The 14,947-nt window shown below is 40.6% G+C and overlaps 1 protein-coding gene across 3 annotated transcripts in view; it reads left to right on the plus strand.

Annotated features, from left to right (window-relative positions):
* The window catches only part of IL6ST (interleukin 6 signal transducer), a 34,095-nt gene extending 25,874 nt beyond the window's left edge, over positions 1 to 8,221 (plus strand). For all 3 annotated transcript variants that reach the window (XM_026055551.1, XM_026055553.1, XM_026055554.1), the window contains 2 exons: positions 1,038 to 1,119; positions 1,980 to 8,221. In XM_026055551.1, the coding sequence (XP_025911336.1) occupies positions 1,038 to 1,119; positions 1,980 to 2,708 (811 nt within the window). In that variant the 3' untranslated portion in view covers positions 2,709 to 8,221. The remainder of the gene's footprint in view (positions 1 to 1,037; positions 1,120 to 1,979) is intronic.
* Positions 8,222 to 14,947: the final 6,726 nt, after the last annotated feature.

Below are 14,947 nucleotides of genomic sequence, written 5' to 3' on the forward strand. Positions count from 1 at the left end.
TAATTTGATTCATCATATGAGAACGATGGTCATCATTTTGTGAGGCACAGAAGAACGTGCTTTCTGGCTCCATTTGAGCTATTTAATTAGTGTTTTAGCAAACATTTTTAAGTTTTGCAACTGAAAAAGTTAGGCAGATGTCTTATCTTGCATAACCTCTGTCAAATTCTGTGCGTATTTAGTAGTTGCTGAGGAATGCCTTCCTGTCCTCCTCTTTTGCACCCTTTACCCTAGAGCTCTTGTCTGTGGCTTTAGCTAAGAGCTTATTGCTAAAGTATTTCCCTTGGCGAAGAGCAGCACCTCTCACATGTTCCCTGTCAGATATCTTTTCTTTCCAGTTAAAGATAGCACTTTATGCCCTTTTCCTTCTCACCTTTCTGCTGCTCCTAACACCAGTTCTTAGTGGACTTCAGTTGAAAAGCCTATCTCGCAATGCGTTAAGACTTCTCCTACAGAGAATCTGTTTTTGGAGGCTGTGTATGGAGTAAAGAGTAGGATAGATGAATCTATTTCAAAGTAAAAGTTTGGCTGGGTATTTTATATGTGATCTAGAGAAACTCTGGTGTTAAATAAGTTATTACATTCTTAAATTTAAAAGTTTAGAGTTAAAAAAGACTAAGCAAGTTTTTCTTTAAATGTTTTTCATACTTTTTTATTTTTGTGAAGGTTGTTTAATGACAGCTTTGATATGCCTCATAGTCTCTGCTTCAAATAATTGCTCTGTAGCTTCTAGAAGCTGTGTTTGAAATCCTCTCCCTTCCCTTTACCATTTGTGGGTTAGCCTTCTTTATAATATGAGTACAGCTAATGCGTGGAGGAGTTGTAAGTGCAATGCCACGTTTTACTAAGTAATACAGCTTCTTACAAAGATATAAGGAATTGCAGGAAGTGTTTCTATATGGAAATGCAAAAATGGTCTCACACTTGAAAAATTACTATGTAAGGGACCACTGTCCTGGATTACTGAACATTTACTACCAACATAGAAATTTGAGGAGCACATCTTTTAACTTTATTCTATTTCTAATCCTCTACAGAATTAAAAAGCATATCTGGCCTAATGTACCTGATCCATCCAAGAGTAATATTGCTCAGTGGTCCCCTCAAGTTCCTGCTAAGGTAACATTCATCTTTCTGCATCCTCTATCATAGTCTGTAAGGTTTTAAATAAACTGACCAGTGGGAATCTTCTCCCTTCTAGCACATGCACAGATTTCAGAAAAAAACCCTGAATGTTAAGTTTCTGGACATTATGATATGATATGGGTAGAAGACTTTATTGCAGCAATATATTCAGCATTAGGGATATATGGTCCTTCGCACAAGCTCACAGCATAGAGCGGGCTTTAACATTGTGCTTTAAATTCAGTTTACTAGCTTGAAGGGTCAAGCACTAATTCTTTTACTCAGTCACATGAAATCAGGATTAGGTCAACAGAATTCTTGATTCCCGTTCTGAAAACCTTGAAGTTACTTGTTTGTACAGTAAAGTAACACATGAGAGAAAACTCTAACAGAGTTACTCTTGCATGAGAAAAGCAGCAGCAATTTGTGCCCTGTGTGGGATGGAGGACACAGCAAATTCTATTCAAGAAGCTATTACCAGCTTCTATGAAAAAGTGCTCTGATGTTGAATATGCTATTGGAAGGAGTGTATTTATGCACGGCCTCAATCCAGAATGTGCCTGTGCTGCACAGTGAATGGTACTGTGTTTAGAGCACTTCAGAACAACTGGAATTAGAGAAAAGCTTGCAGGCAATTATGGTTTTAGAGTATCTGTGTAATAAAGACTTTGTACTGAAACAGCTACATCCTTCATTTGGTAACGGATAGTTGGGGGATATTGCCAAGTTCTATAAGGAGGGAACTTACATAATAATCTCAAAGCAGTTACAGGATAGGAACTGAGATATTACTATACTTTTCTTTTAAATTTAAATAACCTTCCTCTTAGGCAAAATCAATTTATTTCTTTCAGCATAACTTTAGTTCCAAAGATCAGATGTACCCAGAAGGCAGCTTTACCGATGTAAGCGTCGTAGAAATAGAAGCTGATGACAAGAAGTCTTTTTCAGAACAGGATTTAAAACCCTTTGACTTGCTTAAAAAGGAAAAAAGTACTTCAGAAGGGCACAGCAGTGGTATCGGAGGATCCTCATGCATGTCTTCTCCTAGGCAAAGTGTCTCAGACAGCGACGAAGGTGAAACTACACAAAACACTTCAAGCACTGTACAGTATTCTACTGTAGTACTTAATGGCTACAAACACCAAACACCTTCTGTACAAGTCTTTTCAAGGTCTGAATCCACACAGCCATTGCTAGATTCAGAAGAGAGATCAGAAGATCATGCTGGAGGGAATGACAGTACAACACAGAGGCATCAGTATTTCAAACAAAATTGTGGTCAGGATGAAACCAACACAGCCAGGCCACGCTTCGAAAGAGCAAAGCAAATTACTCCTGCTAATGAGGAAGATCTTGTTGGATTTGCACAGCTGCAGATCTCAGGTCAGAATTCACAGCCTTTGGGCCTTGGGCTGGAAAAAAATATCGAGGAAGCTACTCTGTCAGATGTTATACAGGCAAGTACTGAGGGACAAACTGTGAGACCTGAAACGGTGGAAGAAAATCCAGCATCAGCTGATGAAATGCCAAAAAGTTACCTCCCACAGACTGTGAGACAAGGGGGTTATATGCCTCAGTGAGTGAAGAGACTGGCTCTGTCAGGCCTTTATTAGTGCCTGCTCACACTTTCTCCTGTGTTTCTGATAAATTAAGCTAAATATTTTTTATCTGAACGCAGATAAAAATATTGAAGTGAAGTGAAGAAGAATTTGACAAAGTATGTAAGGACTGTTTCTGTGGAAAATTTACAGTCCAGACCTACTGGAGGCTTACTTTATGCACTACATAAAATCTTATTTGTCTGAATAGCTGAACAAGCCTTTGTGCTACCTTGCTTTTTTTGTGTCTTCTTGTATCAGATTTACACATGATTGAAAATAAGCAAGTTTCAATTAATCATATCAGCCAACAGACCTCCTAGAAGAAATACTTTAAGATTTGTGACAGTGTAAAAATCCAGCTTTTATTGTTTGGAACATCTTCATGTAAAAATAAGACTTGAGGTTTAGTATTCTAATGCAGGAAAGATACTTGAACTGTACATTTTTCAGTAGCTTGATTGACTTTCTGAATTCTGATTTGGCCCAGTGTCATAATTCTTAAATTATGCAAATTGTGTTCATCCCCATTTAAAAACTGAATAGAAAATGTGATGGTGTTCAAACAGAAGAAAATGCCATGATTGCTTGACTCTGAATGCTGCTGTAGTAATCAGTATTCTGCTTACATAAAGATATATGTGCACATAAACTATAACTTGGCTTAAAAATGTGCCTTGCAACTTGTTGCACAGCAGTTCAGTCTTTATGTTTGTTTTTGTCTGGATTTTTAACTTTCAAACTTTTTTTCTTTTTAAGGATTTGTACCCAAATCACTAATTATACCGCATCTCGTTGGTCACATATATTGCCTTTATTTAATAATTACACCTTTGCCATACACAGCTTGAGGCAAATAATGAGCTGTACCTTTTTAATATTTTTCTAACAATGCTTAGGAGAAAGGAAATATGATTTCCTTCCTTCTTGACCACAAAGATTAGTATGCTCTAACTAACTTCACTGCTAACACCCAAGAACCTCCTTGAAACTGAAAGTAGCAAAACCCAAAGCATTGATGACATTGATGCTGGGGGGGGGGGGGGGTAGCCTATACCCTGAACTTTAAAGTTAATGAGAACTGTCAGTGGGTATCTATTATCCCCCCCCCTTTTTTTTTTGGTCTCACTTCCCTCCTGTTCATATAGTTTGCATCTTATTCAAGAAAATATATTTCTTGAAAGTGGTCTCTACCAGGGTTAAAGGAAACAGATAGCTCTTAAAAAAAAAAATAATTAAATACCTTCCCTGATGATGAAGTTTTATGGTACTCCTGTAGATTGATTTAACTTAGTCAGCTTTCTAATCTGACACTGTAAAATCTTAATTCAAAACACTATGTGCTGTGTTGTGAGAATACAACAAGAATTTTATTTCTCCTTCAGCAGAAGCTCTTTGTATTTAAGACTTCCTCAAACTTTGTGCTGTGAGCTGTGGTGCTGCTGTTCTAAACACACTTGCTGGAAAGCCCTGGAAAGATAGGTGTCAGTATAATTTTAACTTCCCTTGTTCCTTTTATTTCAGCTTGCATTGAAGGACTGATGTAAATATAAACGTTCATGTGTTTTCTGCTGTTGTTACAAAGAAACTAGATGCTAGAGTAAATTTATAAGATTAGGCTTATTCAAAATAGATCTAGAAAGCTAAATCTTTAATAATGTCATTTTATTCAGTATTTTGCAATTCCTTTCTCCCAAAAGCACATTCATTAACAGCTTTAATATTTTTAGTATCTGGGCACTTTTTTTTTTATTATTATTAACTAAAATGCTTAATGTAACTACATCTTCTGAACATTCCTTGAGGATGTCGGTCCCCTTCCTCTTCTCCCTCTTCCACCTTAGCACCTTTCAGCTCTCCCCCAGAGGGTAAGGACATAATATAAATCCCATCGTCAGTAGTGCCCTGGAGAAAGTGCCTTTTGGTTTCTGAGAAGTCCAGGAGCATCCTTTGTCAGAACGCTTCTCTGAAAATAATAGTAGTTAGTTTATTGGGGAATGGGTATGTCTTCTCTATGCAGGCTTTGCAATGATTGTAGAAACCACAAGTAAAACACAAAGCTTCGGTTGAGCCATCTGCATGCTTGCTTGTTAGAACCATCCTGCAGCCAGACGTCCAGTCATATCGGTGAAAGCTTGTGGGCCACAACAGTTTCAGCACAGGTCCTTTTGGTACACTGCCCCTCTCTTAGCCTCTGCTCACTAACTGCTGTGAGATCTATTGAATTAAATAGCTGGCTGCTTAGTCTGACTAGTGCTTCAGAGACCTAGATGTCTTCAAATGCAGGTTGCAGATACTAACTTTGATAGCATACAGGTTTTTTTTGAAGAACTACTTCAGTTATTCCTAAAGATGATTTTTGTCCTTTCTGTTAAGGAAAGGGAAAGCATTTTGTTCTTAATTGCTGTTAATCCTGAACCATTTCCTAAATTAGGCAGTGTGCTAACAGGAGTTAGGCATGTCACTTCTGAAATCTTACATTGTTTATTGTGTATAGATCAGTGGTAATAATTGCAGAGGATTATACAAGAACGTATCCTTGAAATAATTCTCTCAATCATCTATGTGGCAGAATTAATTACATTATCTATCTTACTATCCTGTGCATTTATCTAGGGCTAAAATAGTAAAAACTGAGCAGGAAATACTTGTTGGTGAACAGCTTACAGAAGCCACAACAAACATAAATAACAGGCTTTACAGCTTGTTCATAAACCTCTGTGCCAAAATATTACATATAATGTTTTTTTTAATTTGGAACATAAGCTGATGGTATCAAACATTTGCACACAGGTTTTAGAGTGTATGATGTGATGCACTGTAGCAATTCCCTGAAATTGTCTGAACTTGGCCCTCTGTCTAACATTATAATTAAAGGGAAAGGGGGTTGGTTTTTTTAATATAACTATGGTGCACTTTAAAAAAATAAAGGCATTAAAATAAAACCACACTTCAGTATTGACACTTTCATGCCCATCTTGATTACCAAGACTGGAATTTTTCAGATAGGGGTGGGAGAACAGTTGTTAAGACCTTGCTACTTTAGTAATAGGGAAAGGATGGCTAATAAAAATAACATTTTTCTCTGTATTAGCATACTTGGAATTTCTCAAGTGCAGGCTAGCTAGCTACTTCTCTGTTTGCAAAAAAAAAAAGGAATATATTTATTTTTATAGTACAGTTGTGATTGTTCTGTTAAAATAGAATTTTGTTTGGGTTGGTTCTGGGGTTGTGACTTTTTTTCAGGGCAGTTAGTTTGGGAATATACTCTCCCTCTGTAGTTAGGATCTTGGGATTGTTTCATATGCCTACTGTAGTAAATTAAACTACCTGCTAAGCCTCAAACTGGCAACACAAAGCACAGCAGAGAAAAAACATTTTTAAATTTAATTCTGGGCTGTTTACACCTTGTGGGCAAGCATGCACCTATGTGTGCTATAGCAGCCTAGCAGAATACTATTTACGAAGACTTGCAAAAATTGTGGCCCCACATCACTGGGCCCAAGAGCTAGATGATCCCTTGGGTTCACTTTTATTCCTCCTAAGAGAAAGGGAGAGGTTGTATGGAAGTGTTATTTCTAGTCTCAGGCACTGGAAAAGCCCTGCTGCCTGGGGTAGGTTTTGCCATTCTGTTCCGACTGTAAATCTTGAGCACCACCAGATGGTTAAAACTTACATTAGCATCCCCTGTGTGTGGAAATCATCACATAGTATTACAAACCCTCACACTGATTTAACTTCAGTAATTTAACTTAGTTTAATTAATGACAGGTCTTACATAGAGAAGACCCACATCAGGTTGTGTTGCTACAGTACTGACTTCGCCATGGGAGCTGAAACCCCAGAGATTCTCAAACTATTACAGTCAGTTCCACTAGAGGACATAAACATTTTAAAAACTAATTTATCATCTGTATTAAATAGAACTAAATATACTAGCTGGTTTTTCACATGAAAGAGCTGTTGTAATTAACTGTCATTTGGATACATTCCTTTACATTTAAGTTTTCCTGATTGATGAATCATAAAACTTTATTATTCCCCTTTAAGCTGTTGTCTCATTTCTAGTATAGATACATATATGCATTTTAACTTCCAAGAGTTGATTTTAATGTTATTTAGAAGCAGTTTATAACAAATAGAAGTGTTGCTGTTATGAAACAGCAAATTTTGAATTATGGCCAACCGCAAAGTCCTCAGTTTAGCTCTCAGGCCATAGAGCTGCAGTATGGTGCAGGTATTAAATGCATAAGCCTGGAGAAGAAAGGCAGAATTAAATATCCTACATTTGATTCACAAATTCCAATTCTCTTCCTTAAAAAGTGAAAGGAAGAGTGAAAAAGAGGAAGCTAATGCATACTTGTGTTTTGTTTCTCTTGTTTTCTCTGTACTCATGCAAGCTGAGCCATTCCCAAAAATGAAAGCAGTGCTAACTTAAATGCACAAAGATGTATTTTAAGGCAACAAGATTTGATACAGATTAATTTAAAATTAATTAAATTAAAATTAATATAGCTAAGAGCTAAATCTCCTAGTGATCATCAGCTGCCCCTTAGAGCAAGGAGAAGGTAGGCAATAAATACCTCACAGGTTGCAGGCCTTAATCTATAGTTTTGTGACTATTTGCAAAGACAACCTTGAAAGTGGATATATGCAATAAAGTCATTGCTACTTTGCAGAGGCACACTTCTGTAACAACAGGTGAAAAACAAGTGTATGGCACAACTGTCAGACTGCTAAGAAAGCTTAATGTCCCTCCTGCTTAGACTAAAACATCTTCCAAACGCAGCACTGGCAGTTTGCAAACTCCATAGATGAGCATTCTCTGCAACTTTTGAAACTGGTAATACCTGTTGCTTTTCCTCATATCAAAGCACATTAATTGCAGGATCCAGTCAACTTTTGATGGTTTTTAATATATCTGACCTCTTCTCCAAGATAGATAGATATAGCCTGACACTTTGATACAACAATGGATTGCCTAGTAAGCAAGTGCTTTCATTTGGGGAGAGGGGTTAAGGCATTTATAACCAAGGTTACTGGTCACCAAATGTTAGTGAGCCAACATATGCATCTAGGTAAGCGTAATCATGGGACATAGGGACTTACTAACAAGGAAAGTGCCTTGATGCTGGATTGAATGTCTAGCGAAAATGTAAACGTTAGTAAAATTTGACCTATGTACTTAAGGTAACTATGTCTCTCTAAGCTACTGGTAATTTGTATGCCAGCTGTAAAGGGCTTGCATACTCCAGCCAGAAGGTAAACTTGTAAACTGCTGCATAAACTGTCACTATATGGAAAAGTGTGTTTTAATACCAGTACACTATCTTCATTCTTTTGCAAGCTGCATGTTTATTGTCATGTTAACTCTGCTTTCTACAATTTACATTTTACTGTAACTTTCGAATGTCTTCCTCTTTGTTACCCAACTGAGCCTGAGTTGCATTTGTCTACTACATAATACACAAAAACAAAACAAAATTATGTATATACTTTGTGTGCTGGAGTCAGTGTTTTGCAAATCTAACTTAAATAATCACAGAAGGAGTAGAGTCTGGGCACTGCCTAATAGGCAAGAAATTAAGAAACATTCCCAGAGAAGTGACCATAGTATACCAAGGCAAAAGGTGGGACAGCTTTAATACATAGTGCTTTTGTCTCAAAAATATATAAATATATGTATACACACACATATATATATATATATGTATACATATAAAGTTAGATACCTTTTTGGATATAGTGGGCAATTTCAGCAGCAGGTGAACTCTTTTCAATCCTTCTCCTCTTTATTTATTTTAAATCACTCTTGTCACAGGTGTCAGTTGCAACTGTCTGCAGCGAGGGTGGTTAGAGAGAGTCCTAGCTCAAGAGAACTAGCTCCCTTCCTACTGCTGCCAAATTTGTATGTATTTATTTTCTGTGTTCTTGGTCTCGTGATAACCAGCACTACTTGGAAGAGGGGTGGCCCTGTCTGACTGTAGCTCAGTGGTTTGAAAACAGCAGTTTGCAGAATCGCATTCCAGACAAGCTTGTTTGTGTCTGACAAAATCAGGAAGAGTGCCAAAAAAAATCAGTTCTAAGAAAAATTACAACAGCAAGGATGAGCATGTAATGAGTAGTCCAGTCTATTCACATAGACTTATTTCCAAGAAAGGAGTTAGAATCATGAACTGGCTACTTCTAACATTAGCCTTAATCTCACTGGGCTTTGCTTCTTCTATTTCCAAGGGATGGAGGACCCTCACAGTTTTACATTTCAGTGGCTGAAAAAGCACAGTCAGATCTTCTGATGGTCAGAAAACGCACACATCAGTAAGGCTTCAAGGGTAGCAATTGAGAAAAGACAGCTTCCCCCTCCCAGCTAAAGTTCTGCATTTTGTATACTGCAAAGCATTTAACAAGGGCAGAGTCATACCCATGCACTGTGTGTATCCCTCAGCATCCAGACTCGTTTCTTCCCCTGCCACAGCAGTGATCCCAGGTTAATGCTTCAGTGCAAAATCACATGCAAATCTAAATACTAGACTCCTTTTTCACAGATAATTTCAGCACTCCAAATTTTTAGTTCATTGTGCAGTTTTCCTAATCACTATTTCACATATGGCTCCTTAAGTTCCTACAGGAACATCTTTTGTACTTCTTCCTCACCTGAGGTCAGAGCTGTTAACTGCTGTGCCCGGTCAATACAGTTGTGCTTGACAACTGTATGGAGAAGCATATGCAGAAGAGGAGTTAGCAGCTTCGTCTTGATTGAACTTCTTGATTCTGACAGCACAAAGTAACTTCCTGTAACTGTTAAAATAAACCAAGGAAATTGGCCTGGACAGTGAATGGTGGGAATGCCGTGCTTTCCACAGGAAACACATACTTCTGTAGTTTGTGCATCAGGCCAGCAGAAGCCTGCCAGATTCACTGGAAGAGCAATTCATCCCCATGGCCCTGCTCCAGCAGAGCCCCAGAAAAGCTGTGGAAGCAGCTAACCAAATGCAAGAGATGTGGCAGCTCAGAGTTTGTCCATAAATGACAAACACCACAGCAATACAGCACAAATAACAGCTACTGGTGATTAAAACAGATGTTTAGACATGCCCTCTCACCCCACACATCTCATGGCAAGGTGTTTGGAGTCCTGTGGGCAGGGAGAAAGTACTGGTTCATTTTGACCATCGATAATCAGAGTAACATTGAACCTGCCTGCAAAAACATCTTCCATACATTTTCCTGGCATATATGCTGTTTATGGTGCAGCAGCACCATCTCCTTCCTGTCTTCCCAGCAGTCTCCAACTACCATGAAATAACTAGCAAATCCAAAATATCCCTCCCTTTGTGTAGCTAGGCTACACAAATGAGAAAGTTCCCAGTTCAGACAAGGAGGCACTCTCATATTCCAGCCTGAGCCCTCACTGTAGGATCTCACCTGACCTATTGCTAAATGTGATGGACAGCAGAGGGAAAAGCAGAATTGGAAAAACATATCACAAGGCTGAATTGAAGGCCTCGGGGTGCATATATGCACACACTGCAGTGTTACTAGTCATCCTCTCCAGCCTCCTCCTCTTCTCCCAGCTATGAAGAGATAGTGAGAAAGAGACTCAAAGTCCTGCAAAGCTGTTTTTGCCTTCCTCTCCAACAACATATAAATAGATTTGAACACATGAAGCAGAGTATGGACTAGGCTGAAGACAACAGCAAGCTCTCATACAAACCACACTCATCCGCTGTCAGTTGCTGCTGCCACAGTAGAGAGGAAGGGAGCACAAATGAGCAAACAGGGAGGTACTGGATGAAATTAAGAGCAAGTAATTTGAGTCCAAGCTTGCCTGCAAAATGGAAACATGTGTGCTAATGCCCTAGGCATCATACTGGCTTTCCTTTTATGATAATCCATAAGTCACACAGCTGGCTCCAGGGGTGAGCGTCAGGTTTCAGTAAGTGAAATCAGAAGGCCTGGGAACAGCTCTGCAGGAGTGGATGGGTCACGGATTGACTGTGGTCTGCTCCAGCTTTCCACTGGTGCTCAACAAACTTCTGGCACTGTCCTCTGTTGTGATTGCACAACTTATTACAGCAGATCCTGGGCATCAAAACCCAACACAGAGATCCTCAGAAAAGCAGCTCTGATCTGCTATTTGGCTCTGTAAGTGCCATGGGCACTCAGTACCTCTAGGCTGCAGCTGAAAGGCAGTGATGTGCTGGCACAGTTAACTGGAAGCAGTAAGCGAGCGTTCCAGTGCTGTGTGCTGCAGGCAGGACCCTGGGCATCGTCCGGAGCACTGAAGAGCCCTGCTCTTGGTACCAGGCTTAAAAGCAGCACAGCACAGTCCTGCTCCTAACCTGCCAGGTATGCTCCTGGGACCCGCAGGGTCCCTCCTGCTGAGCACAGCCCGCTGCCTGGGCCAGCCCAGGGGCATCCCGCCAGGCTTCCTCACGCAAGGGCACAGCCAGCCGACCTGTAGCCATGCCAGGAGATGGCACCATCATGTCACATTTAACATCCAGACAGGGTGACTACTACAGCCCAGTTCCAGCCCCTACCCACTCCCAAAATTACTTTTTTTTTTTTTTTTTTTTTTTCTGATTACTTAAACTCCCCTTGGCTTCTCTCCTGCCTCTCCCATTGGCAGCAAGACATCAGTATGCTGTCTCTCACTCTCATTACAAGCCTGAGTGGGCCATTAAATCCAGACCAGCCTGCAGGCTCAGCGCCTGCTGAGCTCCCAGGCAGGCCCGTGTCTCACAGCTTTCGGCATATGTTCCTATCTGTCAGAGACCCTACAACAGCTAATCCACGCAAAACAGGCCCAGATTATTGGTTCCTTGTCCCTGTGGACTGACAGCTATGACAGGGTTTCCCAGTAGGAAGCCTGTTCTCATGCATTGCTACAGCCTGAATCACTGCACTGCAGCATCCAGATAAGTACTTAACGGTGACCCTCATATGTTAGTAATATAGATTCCCATGCACATTGGGAACAAACACTGAGCTCTTGAAGACCATTTCTGGACCAGACCTGTGGCAGCAATTCTTCCCGCTTGAACAGATGCAGCTTTTTCCCCTGCTTTAAGGAAGCTTAAGAAGGGCGAAAGACCTTGCATGGCTCTGTGCGCATTAAAGAACCACCAGGGACAACTCAGTGTACACAGCCTCTCTCTGTTGCCAACGCAGGACTGGGCTATGGACAATATGAAGGTGCTGTTTAGGGAAGGATTAGCACTAATATAAGTTTTTCCTTGTTGGGGGGATAGTAATAAGCCTTAAAATGTACTCCTACTGCCATTTATGTGGTTACTTATGCTTACAGCTAAGTCAAACGACGTAACAGGCACAGACAGCTAACAGACAGCTGTTCTGACTGCCTGTAGCGGAGCAGTGGGCTGGCAGCTGGTAGAGACCTCAGCTACAGGCATCTGGGACAACAGAGAAGTCAAGGGAGGAGAGGGAGGGACCTCCTAGAGCATAAGCAGATGTTGTAGCTCCTACAAGGCTCTCGTGACTGAGCCTAGCCCAAGTAGGAGTTTATGCCATAGCACTGCCTTCAGCTCCAGAAATCCATGAAGGGATTTAATTTCCAGCAAGGCTGTGCAACCTCTTACAGCTTCACAAGCATCTGCTGCAGCCCTGGCCCTGTGACTGCAGCTCTGCTCTGGCACAGCCAGCTGCTGCGCCCTGCAGTCACACACACCAGAGCTTTACTTGCTCCTCTCCCCTCAAGGCAGCCTTGGGTGCGGATGCGCCATCTCCCACACAAGAGCGCACGGATACTGACCCTGCCTGTCTTGCTCCTTAGCCCTCCTGGTCCATGTGCTCCCCTCAACCCAGTAATTCAGAGATTCCCCTAGTTTGTGCACTTCTCGCTCTGAATCAGGGACCCTTTTCCCTCGGCACCTCTGCAAAGCCATGGCCAGTATTGACACGTTGGGGGTCCCCCATCTCCTCCTTCAGACAAATTCTCTTCCAAGAAAAAAAGTTACAAAGCCATCAGGTAAAAGCTGCAAAGGCCAAACACTGCAACCTGGGCCTCGTTGCCAACTCGCCCAACCGCGGGGGTCGGTGACACTCCACAGCCTGGCCGCAGGTCTGCTCGCTCCTTCCCTTCTGCGATGGAGCTACAGGTGGCCTCGGTGCCGCGCTCTGCTCTGCCCTGCGGAGACAAAGGGGCCATTTCCTCTTCACCTCCCCATCTTGCTCTCCAAGGCAATTGTCAGACACACTTTTCACAGACAAATAATTTTGTTAGCCCTAGGACAAAAGCAAGTGCCCCTAGAGCCTTCTCAAGGCATGGCACTTTTGGTAAGTCTCTGCTACACCTGCATTTGCTGCACACACATGGCGGGGTGTAACATATATGGGTACATACATATGACATCAAGGCTTTGCAATAAGCATCAACACAGGCAAGTGCTTACCAGCTAGAGGCTCCTTACATCGTAATTTCTCATTTCAGCTACTATTTATTAATCTCAAAGAGGGGTAGTGGGGTGAAAAACTGGCTGCATTTCATGAGGACTCTGAAGGAGAGCGGTAAGACAGAGCTGGCCACTACAGCAGAGACCTGTGTTCAGCAACTCCAGGGAGGCAGCAAGCAAAGCGTGCGCATTAAAGTACTATCAGTTTCCTTGTTTAAATGCAGCTTATATTTCAAGCTCTATTTCAAGGCTGGACTTTCAGACCTCTGTTCCTAAATGTATTCAGTGATGTGCAATGCCCATTATGGCATTTCCTATACTGATGCGGACAAGACCACCATGGTAAGACTGCATAAAAGCACTAGCTTCTGCAGCAAAAAAAACAATATTTGAATATACAGGTTTTCAAACAAAGTCATTTGTAAATAGTTCAACTTTCTTGCACAGATTTCTTGAGTGTTGATTTTTGTAAAACCTGATATATGTAGTTTTGGTTTCCTATCTCAAAGTGATTCTTACTTACATTTTGCTGGGTATCTTCCTCCTTTAAGTGAAAATAATAACTATTTCCATAGGTCATAATATTTCTGTCTGTCTGTATTAGAGAGCCTTTTAATTTTATTTATTTGGTAGTACAGTTTATGCCATTTCAGTACAAGAGGTTCACCAGAAGTCTGCTACTCTTCGCATAACATACACACAATCTTTTGTTACTGTGGTAGACATAGATCGGTATGTGAAAGCAAAATGAACCACAACACAAGCATGGGAAAAAATGGAAATCATATTCGCTAAAATTAGCCTGAAGGCAAAGCAGGAAAAAGATCAGACTCAGTACAAGAAGTGGAGTAATGCAGATAAAAATGTCAACGTGGAAACGCTGATGGTAAACTCCTTTAAAGGCAGTGAAACAGACTTATGCACAAAAGCTGGAGAAAAACTCATCATGCATGCTGCAAGTGTTTCTGTCCAGAGAGAAATTCAGGATAAACTTGGCCCTACCATAAATACACACACACACATATATATAAATATACATGTATACACACGTGCGCACTCATGCATATGTGCCTGTATCTCAATCACAAGACTAAGTCTCAGGAATGGGAGCAGAACATACACAAATTAGAGAAAATGCATCCGAGAATTTATCTGAGGACATGGCAACAAAACCCAGTTACCAGGAGGCAAGCAGTGGCACATGAAGGATCCCCCAGAAGCTGCTGATTCCAGAAGTGTGCTGTGTTCACTTGTTAGAATTAAGAGTAAGAAGATATTTCTTGCATTTCCGTTACGTTCTGATATAAATTGCTATTGTTTCATTTCAGAAAATCTTTCAAGGTCTCCTTTCAGAATAAGGTCTTGTTTTCAGTTCAGTTATGTTCCAGGTGGGCATCCCAGAGCATTTACCTTGATTTTAATCTTATTCTCATTGACTCTGACATTCCTGAATACCATTTCATAATCTTTCCATGATTACAAAATGTGTTACTTCTGCAAACTCCATTAGACAGTTTCTCATATGATGGTGAAAACTGCGTAGATCCTACCTTTGGATAGGACAGCACTACACTCTGAGGATAGTAATGATAGACCCAGAAAATCTAAACAAGGCTGCATTTTCTGAGAAATAAGTATTCACTTATTATAACAAGGGTTATTTACCCTTCAAAAGAAGAGTGAACAAACTAAGCACAAAGCAGCCCAGGAAGAGATGAGGCAAATTACTTCAAGGAACAGAAGTTCATTAGAATAGTTACACTTTTGTCAAATGCTGAAAGAAGAATTTTTGTTAAGTAGCAAAAC

The sequence above is a fragment of the Apteryx rowi genome, unplaced genomic scaffold (genome assembly GCF_003343035.1).
Source record: "Apteryx rowi isolate R43461 unplaced genomic scaffold, aptRow1 scaffold_1236, whole genome shotgun sequence".
Lineage (NCBI taxonomy): Eukaryota > Metazoa > Chordata > Aves > Apterygiformes > Apterygidae > Apteryx > Apteryx rowi.